The 17393-nt window shown below is 38.1% G+C and overlaps 1 protein-coding gene across 4 annotated transcripts in view; it reads right to left on the reverse strand.

Annotated features, from left to right (window-relative positions):
* The window catches only part of NPNT (nephronectin), an 85005-nt gene that overhangs the window by 51843 nt on the left and 15769 nt on the right, over positions 1 to 17393 (reverse strand). For 3 of the 4 annotated variants that reach the window (XM_080662753.1, XM_080662754.1, XM_080662751.1), the window contains exon 3: positions 9894 to 9944. The exons of the other annotated variant lie outside the window; for it this stretch is intronic. In XM_080662753.1, coding sequence (XP_080518879.1) covers positions 9894 to 9944 — 51 coding nt within the window. The remainder of the gene's footprint in view (positions 1 to 9893; positions 9945 to 17393) is intronic. 4 annotated transcript variants of the gene reach the window in all.

Here is a 17393-nt window from a genome sequence, read left to right on the forward strand (position 1 = left end):
ATAAGAGGTGAGTTATCAAATAAGTTAGGGGAAAATTAAGGTCCCGTGTCAGTTCTATAGACTATTTCTTAAATAAACTAATCACACTGGGAGTCAAGTTCCAACACTGAAAAAATAAGGACATGTTGAGATGCCCAAGCAGATGATGGCTCTGGAAAGCGACAAGGGAAAAGCCAACTCAACCTCAGGTGTGGTTAGTAACTTGAGAAGGATTTCCTTAATGTGAATAAGATTGTCTTTAGAGTCCTAAGAATCATTTGTAATTTCTGCAATCTACATCATGTTGCTATTCATACACGTCACCACTAAAAGCAGAACAAAGAACCTTGTCCTCCAAGGCATGTAATTGAGAAACAAAGGTGACACAGAAGTATGCAAGGGCAGGACAGAAGAATGAATGGTTACAAAGGTGGGAGATTTCAGAGAGCTCTTATTACATCTAACAAGTTTCAGAGAACTCAGATATGGAAAACTCATCTGAGGCAAACAGGAGCATACAATGAGAAGTATCTTTTTCAAAGAGCAATTGACCTTGTAAGAGAGAAAGTTGCTAAATGAAGCGTGAAACAACACACTGCTGTATGAATGGGACTTGGAAGAAGTGGAGGCAGAATTTATAGGGCCCCACTGGAAAGGGCCTTGAGCCATCCTATATTACAGGTACACCAAAATCCCGAGGAAAGCCTCCTACAGATTCTACGATCTTCAGAGGGAAACAACTCCCCAGCTTTCCAAATACCCTGTATGCTAGTGCTGATTATCCTGCTTTCAAATCTAAACTCCTGCTGCAGTATAAACTGAAATTGAAGTGCCTCTGATGGCTATCACTATAAAATATTATCCATTAAATACTCTCATGAATACAGAACTCAAAACCACTTCATATGACTGATTAAATCTATTCTCACAATATCCATACAGGCAGGAGAGGGACATTATCCTCATTTACCAGCAGACAAGTGAAAACACAGAAGGTTACGTGACTTGCCCGATTTCAGTAAAAATTTCTTGTCCCAGATCCATGGGTTTATCTGAACCCACTTGTTCAGATAAAGGCCCGGAAGCCCAGCAAATCTGAGTGCTTGGAAGGGAAGGTGAGGTTGTAGTAAAACACTAAGCAAGGAAGGATGAGGGGGTAGAGAATGTCAATGGCGATTAAAGGCATAAAAGTATTTAAGTTGCATTTCTAGGAAGGAAAAGTTGCAGGTAAGAGCATAATCTACAATTTACGGAAATTAAAGTAAGCCTAATATTTCAACATAATCTCTTTACTCCTTTGCTTGTTTTGTACCAAAAAAAAAAAAAAAAAAAAAATGAACTATAGAATTTCTATCTCTTCTGAAGTATCTCTACATCTGTGATTTTATTTTTGCTGTCACATTTTATCTAACATTCTTTTTATTAAAAACTGAAACAACTTTTAGACTATAGTCAAATATTAGGTCAACCAACTGATAATTTGGTACATGACATTAAAATAAATAGGGTTTCTGGTCAATATAATATTGTCTACCAAGAGCAGTCTGATAATAACTTATTTTTGTCTTTGGGAACATCCAAATCAGACACATTTCAACTCTCATTATTTTTAAGATATATTTTTATTGATTTCAGAGAGGAAGGGAGAGGGAGAGAGATTGAGAGAGAATCATTGATCAGCTGGCTCCTGCATGCCCCACACTGGGGATTAAGCCCACAACCCAGGCATGTGCCCTGACTGGGAATTGAAACGTGACCCTCTTGTTCATAGGTCTATATTCAACCACCTCTGAGCCACGCCTGTCGGGTTCAACTCTTACTATTTAATGTTTAACTCCTGAAGTAGCCCAAAGAAAATAGGTTTCTGCATCTGCATTTCTGTATCTCAAACCAACTTTTAATTATCATAATTCAGTACTATCCCTTTCCACTGAAAAATCTCCTTCTGAAGTGTTGGCCTTTTCAGTTGGCTTGGAATTTTAATTTTTCTTTCAGTTTCCACTGTGATATGAGTGGAATTCGGAATAATGCCAAATGAGACATTCAGAACACATAAGAACATGTTATTGGAAGTGTGAAGTAGGTTTTTGTTTGCTTCTTTCAAGTTAGGTAACAGTAGCAATGAGCACACTCAGCACCCAGATCTTTGTTTCTAAATCCTATTCCACAGTGAAAGGAATCAGGACTGGGGCAGGGAGCCTGAAACATTTTGCTGTGATAAAAAGCAAGGATGTAACGCAAAGAATAATGAAAAGAGGCAAAAGGTCTGGCTTGGAGGTGTTTCCACAGGCCAAATTTGGAATAATTTGAGCGCCAAGAAGCATAGTAATTCATAACAATTAAATAAAAAAAGAATCCATGGGTCCAAAGTGATTCAAAAAGGACAAAGCTCCTCTTCTGGGGAAGATGCCAGTGAACATGTAGAAGGAATGGTAACACAATTTCACAACCACCATTGAAATAATTAATTTGATCAAAAGTTATCCGTAGGTGTTAAAACTTTTACTGGTTGGAAATTTGTTGGAAAACAGAATGATCAAACAGTTTCAACGTGTCATCTGCAGATGACTTACTAGTAACAAAAAGAAGAAGGTGCCTTTCAGTGGAACCTTAATCATGTGATCAAACTTAATTAACATCCCCAATAATGGAACAGACTGACATTATGCACAACGGGAATGTCATAACGTATGATCACCTCTGTAATACTCTTGCAAAAAAGGTTTCACCTGAATCCAATGATGATGAAGCCAGACACAAAGTTAGATTGTGAAACATTCTACTTGGGACTCGTCAAAAATGTCATTGTCAAGAAGAAGAAAAAAAGTGGTCTTACCATTCTAAACTAAAGGAGAACAAAGGGAATGTCAAGGAAATGCAATGTAATATCTTTGCTTGTCTCCTGACCAAAGAGAAAAAAAAAATCATAAAACTAATTATTGGGACAATTGGGGAATCTAAAATATGGACTGTATGTTACATAATATTTGTGTGTTGATGTTACCTTTCTTAAGTGTGATAAGGATATTGTGGTTTGCATGTAAATGTCCTTGTTCTCAGGGATGCATATTGAGGTATTTAGGCATAAAGTGCCATTATCTGACAGTTACTTTCAAATGATTCAGATGGAAGGAAGGAAGAAAGGAGATGTGTAATGTTAACAACTGTAGATAAAGAGTATAGGGGGCTCTCGCCAGGTAGCTCAGTCAGAGCACTGTCTTGATACACCAAGGTTTCAGGTCCAATCCCCCGTCAGGGTACATACAAGAATTAACCAATGAATGCATAAATAAGTGGAACAACAAATCAACGTTTCTCTCTCTCTCTCTAATAAATAATTTAAAAAAAGATTATAGGAGTATTTACTGATCCTATACTTGCAAGTCTTCTGTGGATTTGGAAATTTTCAAATATAAAAATGAGAAAAATTTATAAACACAAGTATGATAAAATGCATACCTTGACAAATATTACTTGAGAGCTATTGTGCACTCATCAGTGCTCTCTAGAGAACAGGCCAAGAGCACAGATGCCCTCCGCTTAGGAAATGTGTGTCCTATGCAGATCACTTGTCTTTTCTCTAAAATAGTGAACCTGAGTTGAACCAGGGAAGGTGCCAGCACAGCTATTTTTTTCTTAAAGATTAGTGCATATTGGACTGACTTACAGGTTCGTTGACAAGATTAAATGAAAAACATCCAAATAAACTACTTATAACAGTACCTGTCTCGTACTAAGAGCTCAATAAAATGCCAGCTATAATGAGGATTAAAAGAATGACTAAAAGGAAAAGCCACAGAGGTTAACACAATATATTAAGAACTGAAGGTATACATATCAATAAGATACCTCATCCTCAACTAGGTAAGTCCAGTAAGGACAGACAAGAAGTAAGAACAGATATCTTAAGAGGTGCATATAAAGGATACATTAGAGAAAATGATCAATTACAAGATTTAAGAGAGTCAGAAAAGGTTTTGGGGAAAAAGCAATGCTAAACATTTCTTTCTCAGAAAAGCAAATTTACAAGACATCTAGTTTCATAATGTAACAATTCATTATGATATAATGAAACACATTCAAGTGTTCCTTTTAGTTAAAAATTATCATATTTGTTTTAGCTTAGGGGATGATGCTCTAATTTTGGGCAGGTTTGCTGGGCAATCATCACAAAAGGCTAGAAAAATTCTAATGTGACCATTATGACTTCTTTCAGCAACCAAAATCTCTCCATGTTTAAAAGGAGAGATCATCAGTTTGGTATACTGTGTGTGTTTGTTGTTGTTAATCCTCACCCAAGGATATTTTCCATTGATTTTTTAGAGAGAGTAGAAGGGATTGAGGGAAGGGGAGAGAAAGAGAGAGAAAGAAAGAGAGAGAAAGAGAGAGAGAGAGAGAGAGAGAGAGAGAGAGAGAGAGAGAGAGACATCAATGAGGGACACATCAATGGGTTGCCTGCAACCCAGGCACATGCCCTTGACCGGGAATCGAACCTGTGACCCTTCGGTGCATGGGCCGACACTCTAACCCAGGGGTGGGCAAACTTTTTGACTCGAGGGCCACAATGGGTTCTTAAACTGGACCGGAGGGCTGGAACAAAAGCATGGATGGAGTGTTTGTGTGAACTAATATAAATTCAAAGTAAAGGAGCGGAGGGGAGAGCAAGAGAACCGGATAGAACAGCCAGATCCGGCCCGCGGGCCGTAGTTTGCCCACGGCTGCTCTAACCACTGAACACACTGGCCAGGGCTACTGTGTTGTTTTTTTAAAGACAACATTACTTCATTAATTGCTCCAAATTTATCTCATGAAGAATGTTAAATAGAAATCTGGAAGAAACCTAAATGTCCATCAATAAGGGATTGGTTAAATATATGTTGGCACAATGGCCTTCTTGCTTCCAGTACTACGGACCTGAACAGGCCTACATTGCTGTGAGAGTGACCTGGGTAACCCATGATCTTACCATGCCATTCTCCTCCCTACCGTCCCTGACTCTTTGTCATGTGTACTTAGCTCATCTTACCAGATCAATGTCTCGATATGGCATTCAACACTACATTTCATGATCTGATTCCTGCCTTCCCCACCAGGCTCATCACCAATCACAACTACAAATACACCAACAAACTGAAGTTCTCAAGAAATAACACACCCTCTAGCACCTCCATACTTTTACATGGAATGTCACTCCTCCCTTGTCTGCCAGACTAACACCTGGACAGGCTTCAATATTCAGCTTAAACACTACCACCTCCAAGACCTGCTGCAGCCCTGCTTCCCAATTGTGGAGCCCTCTCCGTGCTTCCCCAAGCCTCTGTGCATACCTCTATCATCAGTTATTTATATGTGTTTATATTCATATACACATACACCATGCTGTGTCATCATAGTTATTTTTCTTATCTAGCTCTCCCACTAGACTTTGAGCTCTTTAAGTACACAGCCCCTGCTCTGAAATAGTGTACTGTCTCTTGATAAAGACAGATATGGCAGGTGTACAAGATGTTTAAGAGAACACAGAAGAAGGAATTTCCCCGTAGAGAGGTGGGAGTCGGGAAAATGCCAGGAAAGGCTTGCAAGAGGAAATATGAGCTGAATCTTGAAGGATGAGCAGGAATTCACCATGTGGATGGTGAAGGGCCTTTTATTCAGAATGAGCCGAGAGGTATGAGCAGCAGAGAGTCTGGAAATGCAATGGCAGTCCCCTGTGACTGGGTCCTACAGTCAACAGTAGTCCTTCAGAGACAAGGCAGCTGTCAGCATGAAGAGCCTCATACTCAGAGAATCAGGATGCTATCCATAACTGCAGACAACCAATGGATTGTAAGCAGCCGATGACCCAATCAGATTGCATTCTGTGTTTTCAAGCAGGTAAATTGATTTCTTTTTAGAAACTTAATCAAGAGTGAAGATCTATGATATGTAAAAAGCCCATAAGATAGGCAGACAAATTAAACATATTCATTTTCCCACTAAATTATCTTTTCTGAAAAGCACGGTCTGCTTATTAAGATGACATCTTCGTCTTTTATCCCTTTTATAAGGAAGCGTGTGGTCCTTCCACCTTTGAAAGCGTACCGAACTGAACCGGACTAGGCACTGCGGACGCTGTTGCATCGGAGATAAAGACGTGGGAGACACCGCGTCACGGAACTCTCAGTCTAGCAGAACAAATGACACAGATCCACAAACCACCACACTGCAGAGCGGAATGAGACAGGCTCCATGCAAGTGTTAGCACTAAATGGGAGAAAGGAGCGGAGGTTTCCTCCTGCTCACGTCAGAAGGCGGAGGGAGAAGGTGGCCTTTGAGATGGGATGTGAGTCAGGGCTGCTCTTCGGGATGTCCAGTTAAGAAAGAATACAAACTTTAAAAAAAAAAAAAAAGTGTGCTCATTCATTCCTAACAATCACTCACTTTCAGTTGAATATTTGCTTAGAAGTAGCAGTGTTGGTGATGTAAAACAGAAAAGGCCAACACAAGATAGAGAAAAGGCCTAACATTTGTAAAGGGTGACTTTTTTCAGCCCTGATATAAACAAATGTTGAATTATTCATTTCTTTTGACTGGAGGCCAAAATAGTAAACTGGAGATAATTTTTTTTCAATAACTTAAAGCTATGAGATCATATTTCAGTCAAAATGTAGTATTGCAACTTCTCTTCCAAATTCTTCCTGTCCTGTTTAAGGTCGATCCTCTGGGGAGGTCGTTGTGATGAATACTGAGGCTGAGGAAGCTGACGGAGGGGGAGGGAGGTTTGAGTAGGACGATGGTGGGCAGATCATCAAATCACAGCCTGTGTCCTGCCCAGATCCCAGCCCTGAGCTCCAGACCCCAGCACCCAACCACCTATCAACCCCTCGACTTCACAGCCTCAGAGCACTACAAGCACACCACACCAGCACTGAAGTCACCACCTGCACTTTCTCCCGTGTTCTCCGCTCCCCCAATAATACACCCGAAACCTGGACATCATCCCTGATTCCGTCTCCCCTCACTCCTCAACCATCGTCACCGCGACCAGCACCATTTTCCTGAATGTGAACTAACAGGAGCCAGTTACAGGGCAAAATGCTTTGTAAGTATTTTCTCATTTGATCTTTATAAAACCCCTATGAAATAGGCCTCTTATCTGTATTTGACCAAAAAAAAAAAAAAAAAAAAAAGAAAAGAAACTATTGCTCACAAAAGTTAGGTATGTTTCTCAAAAGCACAGTTTGTGGTAGCAGCCAGGTTTCTCTATCTACGAAGCCCACACGTCCACCACTGCCCAAGGCATCCCTCTCCATCCTTTCTCTTTAGTATCCTTTGTTCCTTTTCCTTCTCTCTGTTCCCACCGCTACTACTTGAGATAAAACCTAATTTCTCACCAGTTTTACTGGAACAACCTTTATCCCTGAGCCTCAAATAGCTCTTCTCTAAATTGCCACTCAAGAACACGTTCAGAAATGGGGCCCAGAACCTCAGATGCCTACAGGTCCCAGGCATTGGCCCTGAAGAAGCAGCAAGCTGCATGGTCAAATGAAATACATGCTCCTTCCCGATGGGGCAGCTGCTAAGCGACTGACTTTGCTGCAATGCAGCTGCTGATTTTTCAAAAAGCCTGATATCTGCCCTGGCAACTATTTTTAAAAATGTTAAAATACTCTGTAAGTGAAACCAAATCCAACTATATGTCAGATCTGACCCATCAGCACCAGCTTAAGACCTCTGAAATATAAAATTATGTGCTGTCCCTGCTTAAAATCTTTACAATGCTCCTCTACAACTCTGGCATAAAAGCCAGTCTAATAAGATGACATCAAAGGCCTTCCCTGAGTCTGCCCATCCTTACTTATTCCCCAGCATCTCTCATCAGATGCCCTTCAAACACATCCCCCAATGCTGGACTAGAGTTCTTACATTTCCTGGAACGTGCCCCTTGCCCTGCGGTTTCTGACGTTTTAATGCATTTTTTCTGTCTGGCCAGGGTGCCCTACACTTGACTCATCCTTCAGGACTTAGCTGGGCCACTAGTCCTTCACTCCTGGTCTGGGATACACCCCCCTGAGACATGCTCTTGCAGTATCCTATCTCAAAACACATCTGTATCAAAACACAACTCTCATCAACACTGTCATCACCTGTGGTCCTTCAACGCTGACCATAAATGACATGAATGCCCATAGCTTCATCTTACTGATGTGGTATCTGTAGTGGTTGGCCCAGGATCAGGCAGATACTAACTAGCACTCGATATATGTTGAATAAATAAATCAACTGAATAGCACTGAGTGTATGAAATCTTCCTTGATCCTCTCCAGTTGGAAATGATCCTTCCTCTGAACAACCTCAACTCTTCATTCCTAACTCTTTCCTACCTTAGAATACTGGAAAGAATGGGACAGCATCGTACCAAATCAGCTCCTTGCAAGCAAGTGTCCACGTTTTACCAATCTTCGTATCTCTCCCAGCAACCACCTTAACTCCTTGCCCCTAGTAAGCTCTCCAATGTTTGTCAAATCAATCACTATAACTCTAAATGCAATTTTAGTTTGAGGAATAAGTGTGCGTCAAATAAATCATAGGATCTATGGTTGTAATTCTACAGTTAAATTCTAGTTTCTTCAGTTCCTTTTCTTTGGGTTAGGTAACCAAAACTGTACTCCACTCTGAGGTTTGCATATTGTCTCCTTTTCACTTCTCTTTGAGTTACACACACACACTCACTCACAGAAGTATTCATGTGCAAAAAGCAATGTGAACTTCATTAGAGAAGTGGCTATTTTCAAAAGATGGGCAGGGTAAACAATTTGTATTTAAAAACATGCTATATTATGGATACTACAATGGGCCCTAGTAAACACAGTTCAGAGTTCATTTGTTCCGTATATCATCACACACTAATAGTAGCAAACATTTATCAAGCCAGCAACAATCTTGCAAAATAGGTTTAGAGAGTAGGAAATTGTGGCTCAGAAAAGTTAAATAAAATATCTAATATCTCATGGTCGGCAAGTGACAGGAACAGGTCCTGTACCTGGTCTGTTGGTGACAAAGCCCACCTTCTACTCTCTCTGTGGCACTGTCCACAACCCCCTCCCCCCCGGCCCCCGCCACGCAGTCACAGCTCGGCTAGTTAATTCTGTAACTGTTAGTCATTATAAGATACAGACACTTGAACGTTTTTAAGTCTCCCTGAAGAAATTCCTTAACTTTTATTTCTAGCATTACCAATTGTGCTCCCAAATGTTATCAAAATCCTCTCTTTCATCTATCAGGTTAAAGTATGTTGTCTTCTCGGCACCAATTTAATTAAATAGAATTTCACATATTTCACCGAAATTTTCCACTGAAGTGTCAGTAGCGTGATTTGTTAAGTGGCATTATTCACTTCCAAAAATGCTTTAAACAAGGAGAATGTGTACTTGTATCAAAAAAAATAGCATGAATAGTTGTAGGTGCTACTATAACATCTTATATCTTTTATACAAAAAAAATATTTCTTACCTGAATTTTTCCATGAAGAATTAATATGAATACAATTCCCTCAGGTTAATGATAGGCTGGTGTTAGTAATTTCATTTGGTGAACTTTGTGGGTGTTTTAAAATTTGCTTCTTTAAGTATTAAAAATATAAACTGTCCTTTAGGTTAGAATGGAGGTCAATTTATTAGATTGACAAAACAAGAGAAAGAAATTACAAACTAAAAGGGAAAAGTTTAATATAATAACTGAAATAGAATTAACTTAGTACGATTATGAACAGAATAAACACATCTTTAAGGAACATAGTTCTCCCCCACAAAAGCAACTCAAAAAAAACCACAACTAATGTTAAGTTTGATTAATCTTGTGACGTTATTATTTAGAAGTTATGCCTTCAAGACATATATTAGCCAAAATTATTGCAAGAAATATGTTCATCTAACCTTTGAGCTGGCACCTTATCCTGGCTATTCTCTGCCTTAAGACGTAGAAAGCTGCAAAACAAATGTCCAAAAAAAGAAATTCCAGATCTTTTCTCTGTAAGGAGGCGGAACTTGGGTATTTATCAACTTGTTACATTCCCGGAGACTTACACATATTCAACTTTCAGTGCTTTTCTGAAACAAAAAAAAATCTAGGACATGTTTAAAATAGTAATATTTTAGTCACCATTTTGTCATTAGAAAACATTTTGTAACAAAAATATTAACCAATAACTGAAGTTGTGCTATTCTTTCACAGTCCAAATTCTAAGTTAAAATATTCAGACCTTTTGTGACACTGTACCTTCCAATCCAATTTTTCACTTTCATAATATTAATTTTTGGTTCCAAGAGACAGTATCCTTTTATTTAAATGTGTGTTGGACAAAGTATCTGAAAAAAATTAAAACCTTTGATCAATTAGTAACCAGGGCTGGTAGTTTTTAAATTGGATATATCTTTACTTACCTGTTTTCTTACATACTGTATGTTCCCTTTTCTCTTCAAATTTGGGGAAGAAATATTAAGGTTTTTTTTTCTTTCCTTCCACAGCATTTTCTTCTTGCATGGCTGCTTTGGTTGTCCATAGCAACAAGATTTACCTTGAAAGCTCAGCCATTTCACTTAAAGGATACATAAATAACTCAGCTTAATGAGAGTGAATGGAAGAAACTTGAAACACGACTAATAATGGTCAGGATTCGACCAGCCTAGAGACCCTAAGGTAAGGGAAGAGATGATTTCATTACTTCTCTTTTGCATGAACATCTTCCCTCCTTAAAGCATAAAACACTCACTTTAACTTTCGATTTGTATACAGATTTGTAGAATTTAAAATTAGATGAATAGAGCCTTCTTTTGGGTACCAGCAAAAGAAAACAATTCTAAGTTCAATTTGATTCAAATGAAGTAGTAATTTTATCAATGCAGAATTATTGCTCTATATGTTTAAAGGCACATATTAGATTTACTTGTTAGAGATTTTTCTATGTGGGTTAGGTTTATAAGAAATTAGTGGGGATTTTTTACTGTTGTTAACTTCAGAAGAACTCACCATACCTTGATGTTGATACATTTCTTAAAATAGATAGTGAAATATATCAGGTACAATCTAAACAAAAAGCTGAAAATAAATCAAAGCATAAACTAAAAATTAGATTCCAGATCACATATTAAGAACAATTGTTTATAACAATGGTTCTATACGAGAAGGGAAAAATATAAAAGGATACCGTTTCTTTAATACTCTTTAATTGGCAAATTTGAATAATCTAATTTATGAAGAAAAATATATTAAATGATTTTAAACAAAGGTTAAACAACTCAGTAAAGAATAGCAAACATCATTATTTCCTAACAAGCAGCCAAACAGTTCTGTATAGTTTATTTTCATTTTATAATATCGTTAAGTTGGGCCACATTTCTCCTACTTAACAGAAGTCAGCCTTGACACTCAGAGATTTAGTGAATTTTATAATATTGGTATATATACATCCATTAATAAGACTTTTAGCATGAAATTTTAGCCAATACCCCATATTTTAACACTTGCATTTTAAAACTATACAAAACTGCACTTTAAAGAAATGTTAAACCTGGAAGAGATTATTTCCAGGAAGTTTCTGGAGTCTATTTTCTATTGACACATAAGGAAATTTTCATAGGCAACCATCACTATGATTTTTGTGAAAGTTGCCAAAAAGAAATGCCCTACATGTATTTTTTTGCATGTGGTATAAACACCACTGTGAGAAGCACTAAAATAGGATTCATTAGTAGCACCTAATATAGATGATCCTGTCCCATTTCCTCCTAATAATCTGTTTTCTTTACAGCCAGTGTAAAACAGCCACAGTAGTAAATACAGGCAATGTTACCAGCGAACCCACTCAGTTACAGCTCACAGATCTAGAGTTCTCTCCTGTCACTTGCTCGAGAACCGCTGCTTAGATGCATCTGAGGCTTCTCGGTGATGCTGTGCACTTTACTGAGGGTTCTCAGGGATGTTAGGCATAGTGAAAAATAATAAGCCCTCTGGTGATCTTATGAAATTGTGACTAATATAAACCAGAGAAACTAAATTATTCACAGATTACTCCTTGCATGCTAAACACAGGTTTATAGATTTGGAGGCAATCCTGGGCGGTGGACGATGTTAAAGAAAATGAGGGATAAGAAACCCTAAGGAACTGAGCCTACTTACAATCCAAATGTAAGTCTATTATCTGGTATATAGTTTAACTTACTGTAAAGGATTATAAAATGCCCAAATATTAGGCCAATCATAATCACTGAAAAATAAATAATAAAATGCTTCAGGCTAAGATAACTGATGCAGTTTCCATGTGACTCAGACAGGACTCACACGGCCTCTTGAGCATAGAGCACAGCATGACACATGTGCCTCCTTCCAGGTGACAAGTGCCAGGTACATGCATGGAAGGGAAAGGTCCCTCCTAACACTGTACATCTACCTCTCAACCCTAGTCTTTAGCTAGAAAAAGTAGTAACTAAAAATTCCCCATATCCCAACTTTAAAGTGTCATGCCATATTTCTCATTGTAAAAAAAAGTTAATATTAACTAGACCACCAATTTACACCATACACAAGAATAAACTTGAAATAGATAAAAACTTTAAAGTCACGAAACCATAAAAATCCTAGAAGAAAACATAGACAGTAAAATCTCAGATATCTGGTGTAGCAATACTTTTTGCCAATATATTTCCTAGGGCAAAGGAAAAAATAAACAAATGGGACTACATCAAGGTAAAAAACTTCTACATAGCAAAAGAAACCATCAATAAAATGAAAAGGGAACCTACTATGTGGGAGAACATATTTGCCAATGATACATCTGATAAAGGGTTAATCTCCAAGGTATATAAAGAACTTTTACAACTCAACACCAGGAAGACAAACAATCCAATTACAAAATGGGCAAAGGATCTAAATAAACACTTCTCTAAAGAAGATACACTAGTACATATGGCCAATAGACATATGAAAAAAATGTTCAACATCACTAATCTTCAGAGAAATGCAAATTAAAACTATAATGAAGTATCAACTAACACCTTCCAGAATGGCTATCATCAATAAATCAACAAGCAGCAAGTGTTGGAGAGAATGTGGAGAAAAGGGAACCCCAGTCCACTGTGGGTGAGAATGCTGACTGATGCAACCTTTTTGGATGAAACCAAAACAATATGGGGTTTCCTCCAAAAATTAAAAATGGAACTGCCTTCCCTGGCTAGTGTGGCTCTGTGGTTGAGCGGCGATCTGTGAACTAGGAGGTCACAGTTCGATTCCCAATCAGGGCACATGCCTGAGTTGCAGGCTCGATGCCCAGTAGGGGGCGTGCAGGAGGCAGCTGATCAATGATTCTCATTATTGATGTTCTCTCTCTCTCTCTCTCTCTCTCTCTCTCTCTCTCTCTCTCTCTCTCTCTTCCTCTCTGAAATCAATAAATATATATTTTTTAAAAGAAAACAAGTTTTTTAAAAATGGAACTGCCTTTTGACTCAGTGATCCCACTTCTAGAAATACATTCTAAGAATCCTGAAACCCTAATCAGAAGAATATATGCACCCACATGATCATAGCAGCATTATTTACAACTAGATGCCCGGTGCACAACATTTGTGCCCTGGGGAGTCCGGGGGGTCCCTTAGCTGGCCTGTGCCCTTTCACAGTCTGGGAGCCCTTGGGGGATGTCCTACTGACAGTTTAGACCCGCTTCGCACGGAGCGGGCCTAACCTGGCAGTCGGACATCCTTAGCGCTGCTGCAGAGGCAGGAGAGGCCACTGCCACTGCCACTGCACTCACCAGCCTTCAGCCTGACCTCTGGCTGTGTGGGAGCACACTGACCACCAGGGGGCAGTTCCTGCACTGAGTGTCTGCCCCCTGGTGATGAGTGCGGGTCATGATGACTGGCCGTTCTGCTGTTCAGTTGATTTACATATTACCCTTTTATTATATAGGATAGCTAAGGTATGGAAACAGCCCGCATGCCCATCAGTAGATAAGTGAATTAAAAAAGCTGTGGTACATACACCATGGTATACTACGTGGCTGTAAAAAGAAGGAACTCCTACCCTTTGTGACAGCATAGATGGATCTGGAGAGCATTATGTTAAGTGAATAAGCCAGTCAGAGAAAGACAAATACCATATAATCTCACTTATATGTGGAATCTAATGAACAAAATAAACTGATGAACAAAATAGAACCAGAGGCATGGATACATGGAAGAGACTGACAGATCTCAGAGGGGAAGGAGGTGGAGGAGACTGGAAGAGATTAGCCAAAGAACATAAATGCATAGCCCTTGGACACAGACAACAATGTGATGAAGGCTGGGAGGGCGTGTGGGGACTAGGTGAAGGGGGGCAAATGGGAGGAAAATGGTAGACATCTGTAATAGTGTCAACAATAAAAATAATGATAGTAAAAATAAAGTGAATGACAGTGGGAAAAAGTTAATATTAGTGTGGCAAATGCTATTCATAGACAACTATTCAGCTCTGTACATTTATAATACCAACATCCAGGACAACTGACTCCATGAATAACATTTTAGGTAAGAATTTGGATGATCCCAACTTTTAGTCCACTACTTCATAAGTATTAAAGCTACAGAATTCATCAGACTTTAACACAGGATTAGAGAATAGAACATTTAGCAAATATAGAAATTATTTCTTCATAAATTATGTTTAATTCCCTCAATTTAATTATTTCAAAAACAATTCTGTCTTATTTAGAAAATGAAAATGTGTTAATTCTTGGCCATCTATAGACACCAAGATATAATGAATCTTTTAATTCATCAATGATTTAAAAATTCAATTCAAGAGTCAAAGGACCTTGAACCATTACGAAGTAAAAACTATTACCACAGTAAGTGTATGTAATATAAAATCAACTCTAAACACCCACAACATACACTAAAAAATACAACTAAGCATGAACTGAAATTTGTTTTTCTATTATTTGCTATTTGTTGGAATGCATGTATATGGCAGATAATTACCAAGTACCTACAAAATCTTAACACGGAAGAAAAATAGAAGGTAGTGAACTTTAAAATAATATTTTGGGTGGCAGAAAGCTTATATTTGAAAAGTCAATCCATGAAGTAAGTTTCTGAAAATTTAGCAACACACACCTTTGACCATTTAGGGACCTTTCATAGAAACTGAGTCTGAGAACTCTGATTTATAAAAACAAGGCTAAAGATTTTGAAAAACAACATTGTTTTTGGCAAAGTAAGCCTAAATCCAGAAATTCTTAATGGTTTCTTCCTTTGTGTATATTAGCACAAATTTAAACTGTGATGACATCTTTCCTAAAAGTTCATAAGTCAGTAACTTCAAAAGGCAACCCTAACTTTGTGATGTGATTTTATAACAGGAAAACAATCTCAGTTTTGAAGAATTTATATAATTAATCTACAGCAGTGATTTTCAATCTTTTTCATCTCACAGCACACATAAACTAATTACTAAAATTCTGTGGCACTCCAAAAAAATACATTTTTTAGCAATCTGACAAAAAAAAAGTAGGTATAATTTTGATTCATTCACACTGAATGGCTATTGTTGTATTGGTTATTGTCATTGTTTTTATTTAACAATCTTAGGGAAAAGATGTCAGTGCCCCTAAATAGTCAGGTATGCATGTTTTAAAAATTCTTGAGGCACAACAGTTGAAAATTGCTGATATACAGAATGGTGAAAGAGATATTGACTAAATCAAGTGTTCAGTTTTAAAATTTAGTTGAGTCTAAGATTACCCACATGCAAATCACCTATGGCAAATCCTTAATTGCAAACTGACTCTCCACTGACATCTAGTACCCACCAAGGCTGTCTCCAGCCTTTAGTTAATGTCCGACAGGAAATGAGGACTCCTAATTATAAATAACTAGGGAAAAACTGTGTTTCCCCCCAAAATCAACTATATATTCTAAAGCTAAGAAATCACTTTGTGTACTTATATCTTTTCCTTCCAAGAGAGTTAAAAATAACAAGTTGACTTTACAGTGTTTCATCAGACTAAAAACTAAAACTCTTGAGAGAATCTAAGAAAGAATATTGAATAAATATATAGATATCTGTTACTATTTTATAACACATACTAATACATAATAATACTTTATCATATGTAGGTTTTAATGTACTCCTGTATGCTGGCTTTATTAGGAATTTTATTAGGAATTCTATTATGACCATAACGCTCTCTTTAATTATGCACTAGTAGTAATGAAGTGATGAAATCAGAAAACTCTAAAAAAAGCTTTAGTGCATTCAAGTGGACAATTTCTTTATATTTGATATTACTTAACAAAACTATGTCTTGTAACACACTGGATTTTTAGTAAATAGATAGGCGTATGCTTTGCAACTAATTTGCTCTGGTAGATTCCCAGGGATGCACTGTCCATCACATCAGGCCTGTGCTCTCAGTATTTTTCTATGGGTGTAGTCACTTTGAAATTTTTTGAAAAATTTTCAGGCCAAATTATCTGGGCTTCATCTTTGAGAACCGATCATTTATTAGTTCCTATGAAAGACCTTGGCCCTGCCAAGGAATTTCTGTATCAGTTTTGTATGAGCCATTATTTTTGTATTCATTACATATCTATATATTAGCTCATCATCATTTTGCTATATTCTGATTTCCATGTAAATTATGGCTTAGAGTAAGAGGTGGATGAGGCACAAACTGGAATAAGGGCCAGTGAACCCAGGAACAACAAAATCCTCATTTCCCCTCCAAGTTGATAAAGGGTGGAAACTCGGACAGGGTAGATTCTTGGTTGGTGCTGATCTCCTAGGGCACGTGTGCATCAGGGTCTCAGGTTCCAGTGTCCCTGAGGCTTCAGGAATGTGTGGGAATGAGCACTTCCTCACAGCACAGTTTGGGTGTAGATAGGGACTTGAAGAATACTTACCACAGGCTCTGCTTTGAGTTTATTACAGGCCTACATGGTTTATTCCGAGTAGCCCTCCCTGAGATCCAGTGACCTAGGATAACAGCTAAGGGTCATGCTGGCTCCTTTGCACGCCTGTAACAATCTGGAGCTTTGAGGAAATGAGCACTGGTCAAGATTTTGTTGTTCCTGGGTTCACTGGCCCTTATTCCAGTTTGTGCCTCATCCACCTCTTACTCTAAGCCATAATTTACATGGAAATAAGAATATAGCAAAATGATGATGAGCTAATATATAGATATGTAATGAATACAAAAATAATGGCTCATACAAAACTGATACAGAAATTCCCCCCACTGATTTCTTTGCAGAACCTCATACTGGATCCTAGGAGACCCCTATCCGCAATCCATTCACAATGTACCAACTCCATCAACTGACTGATGATGACTGATTTTTAAAAGATACGGACCAAAACAAAAGCAAAAAGATATGGAGTGGCTGAAACCGGTTTGGCTCAGT

Source organism: Plecotus auritus, assembly GCF_963455305.1.
Source record: "Plecotus auritus genome assembly, chromosome: 1".
In the NCBI taxonomy this organism is placed as follows: Eukaryota; Metazoa; Chordata; class Mammalia; order Chiroptera; family Vespertilionidae; genus Plecotus; species Plecotus auritus.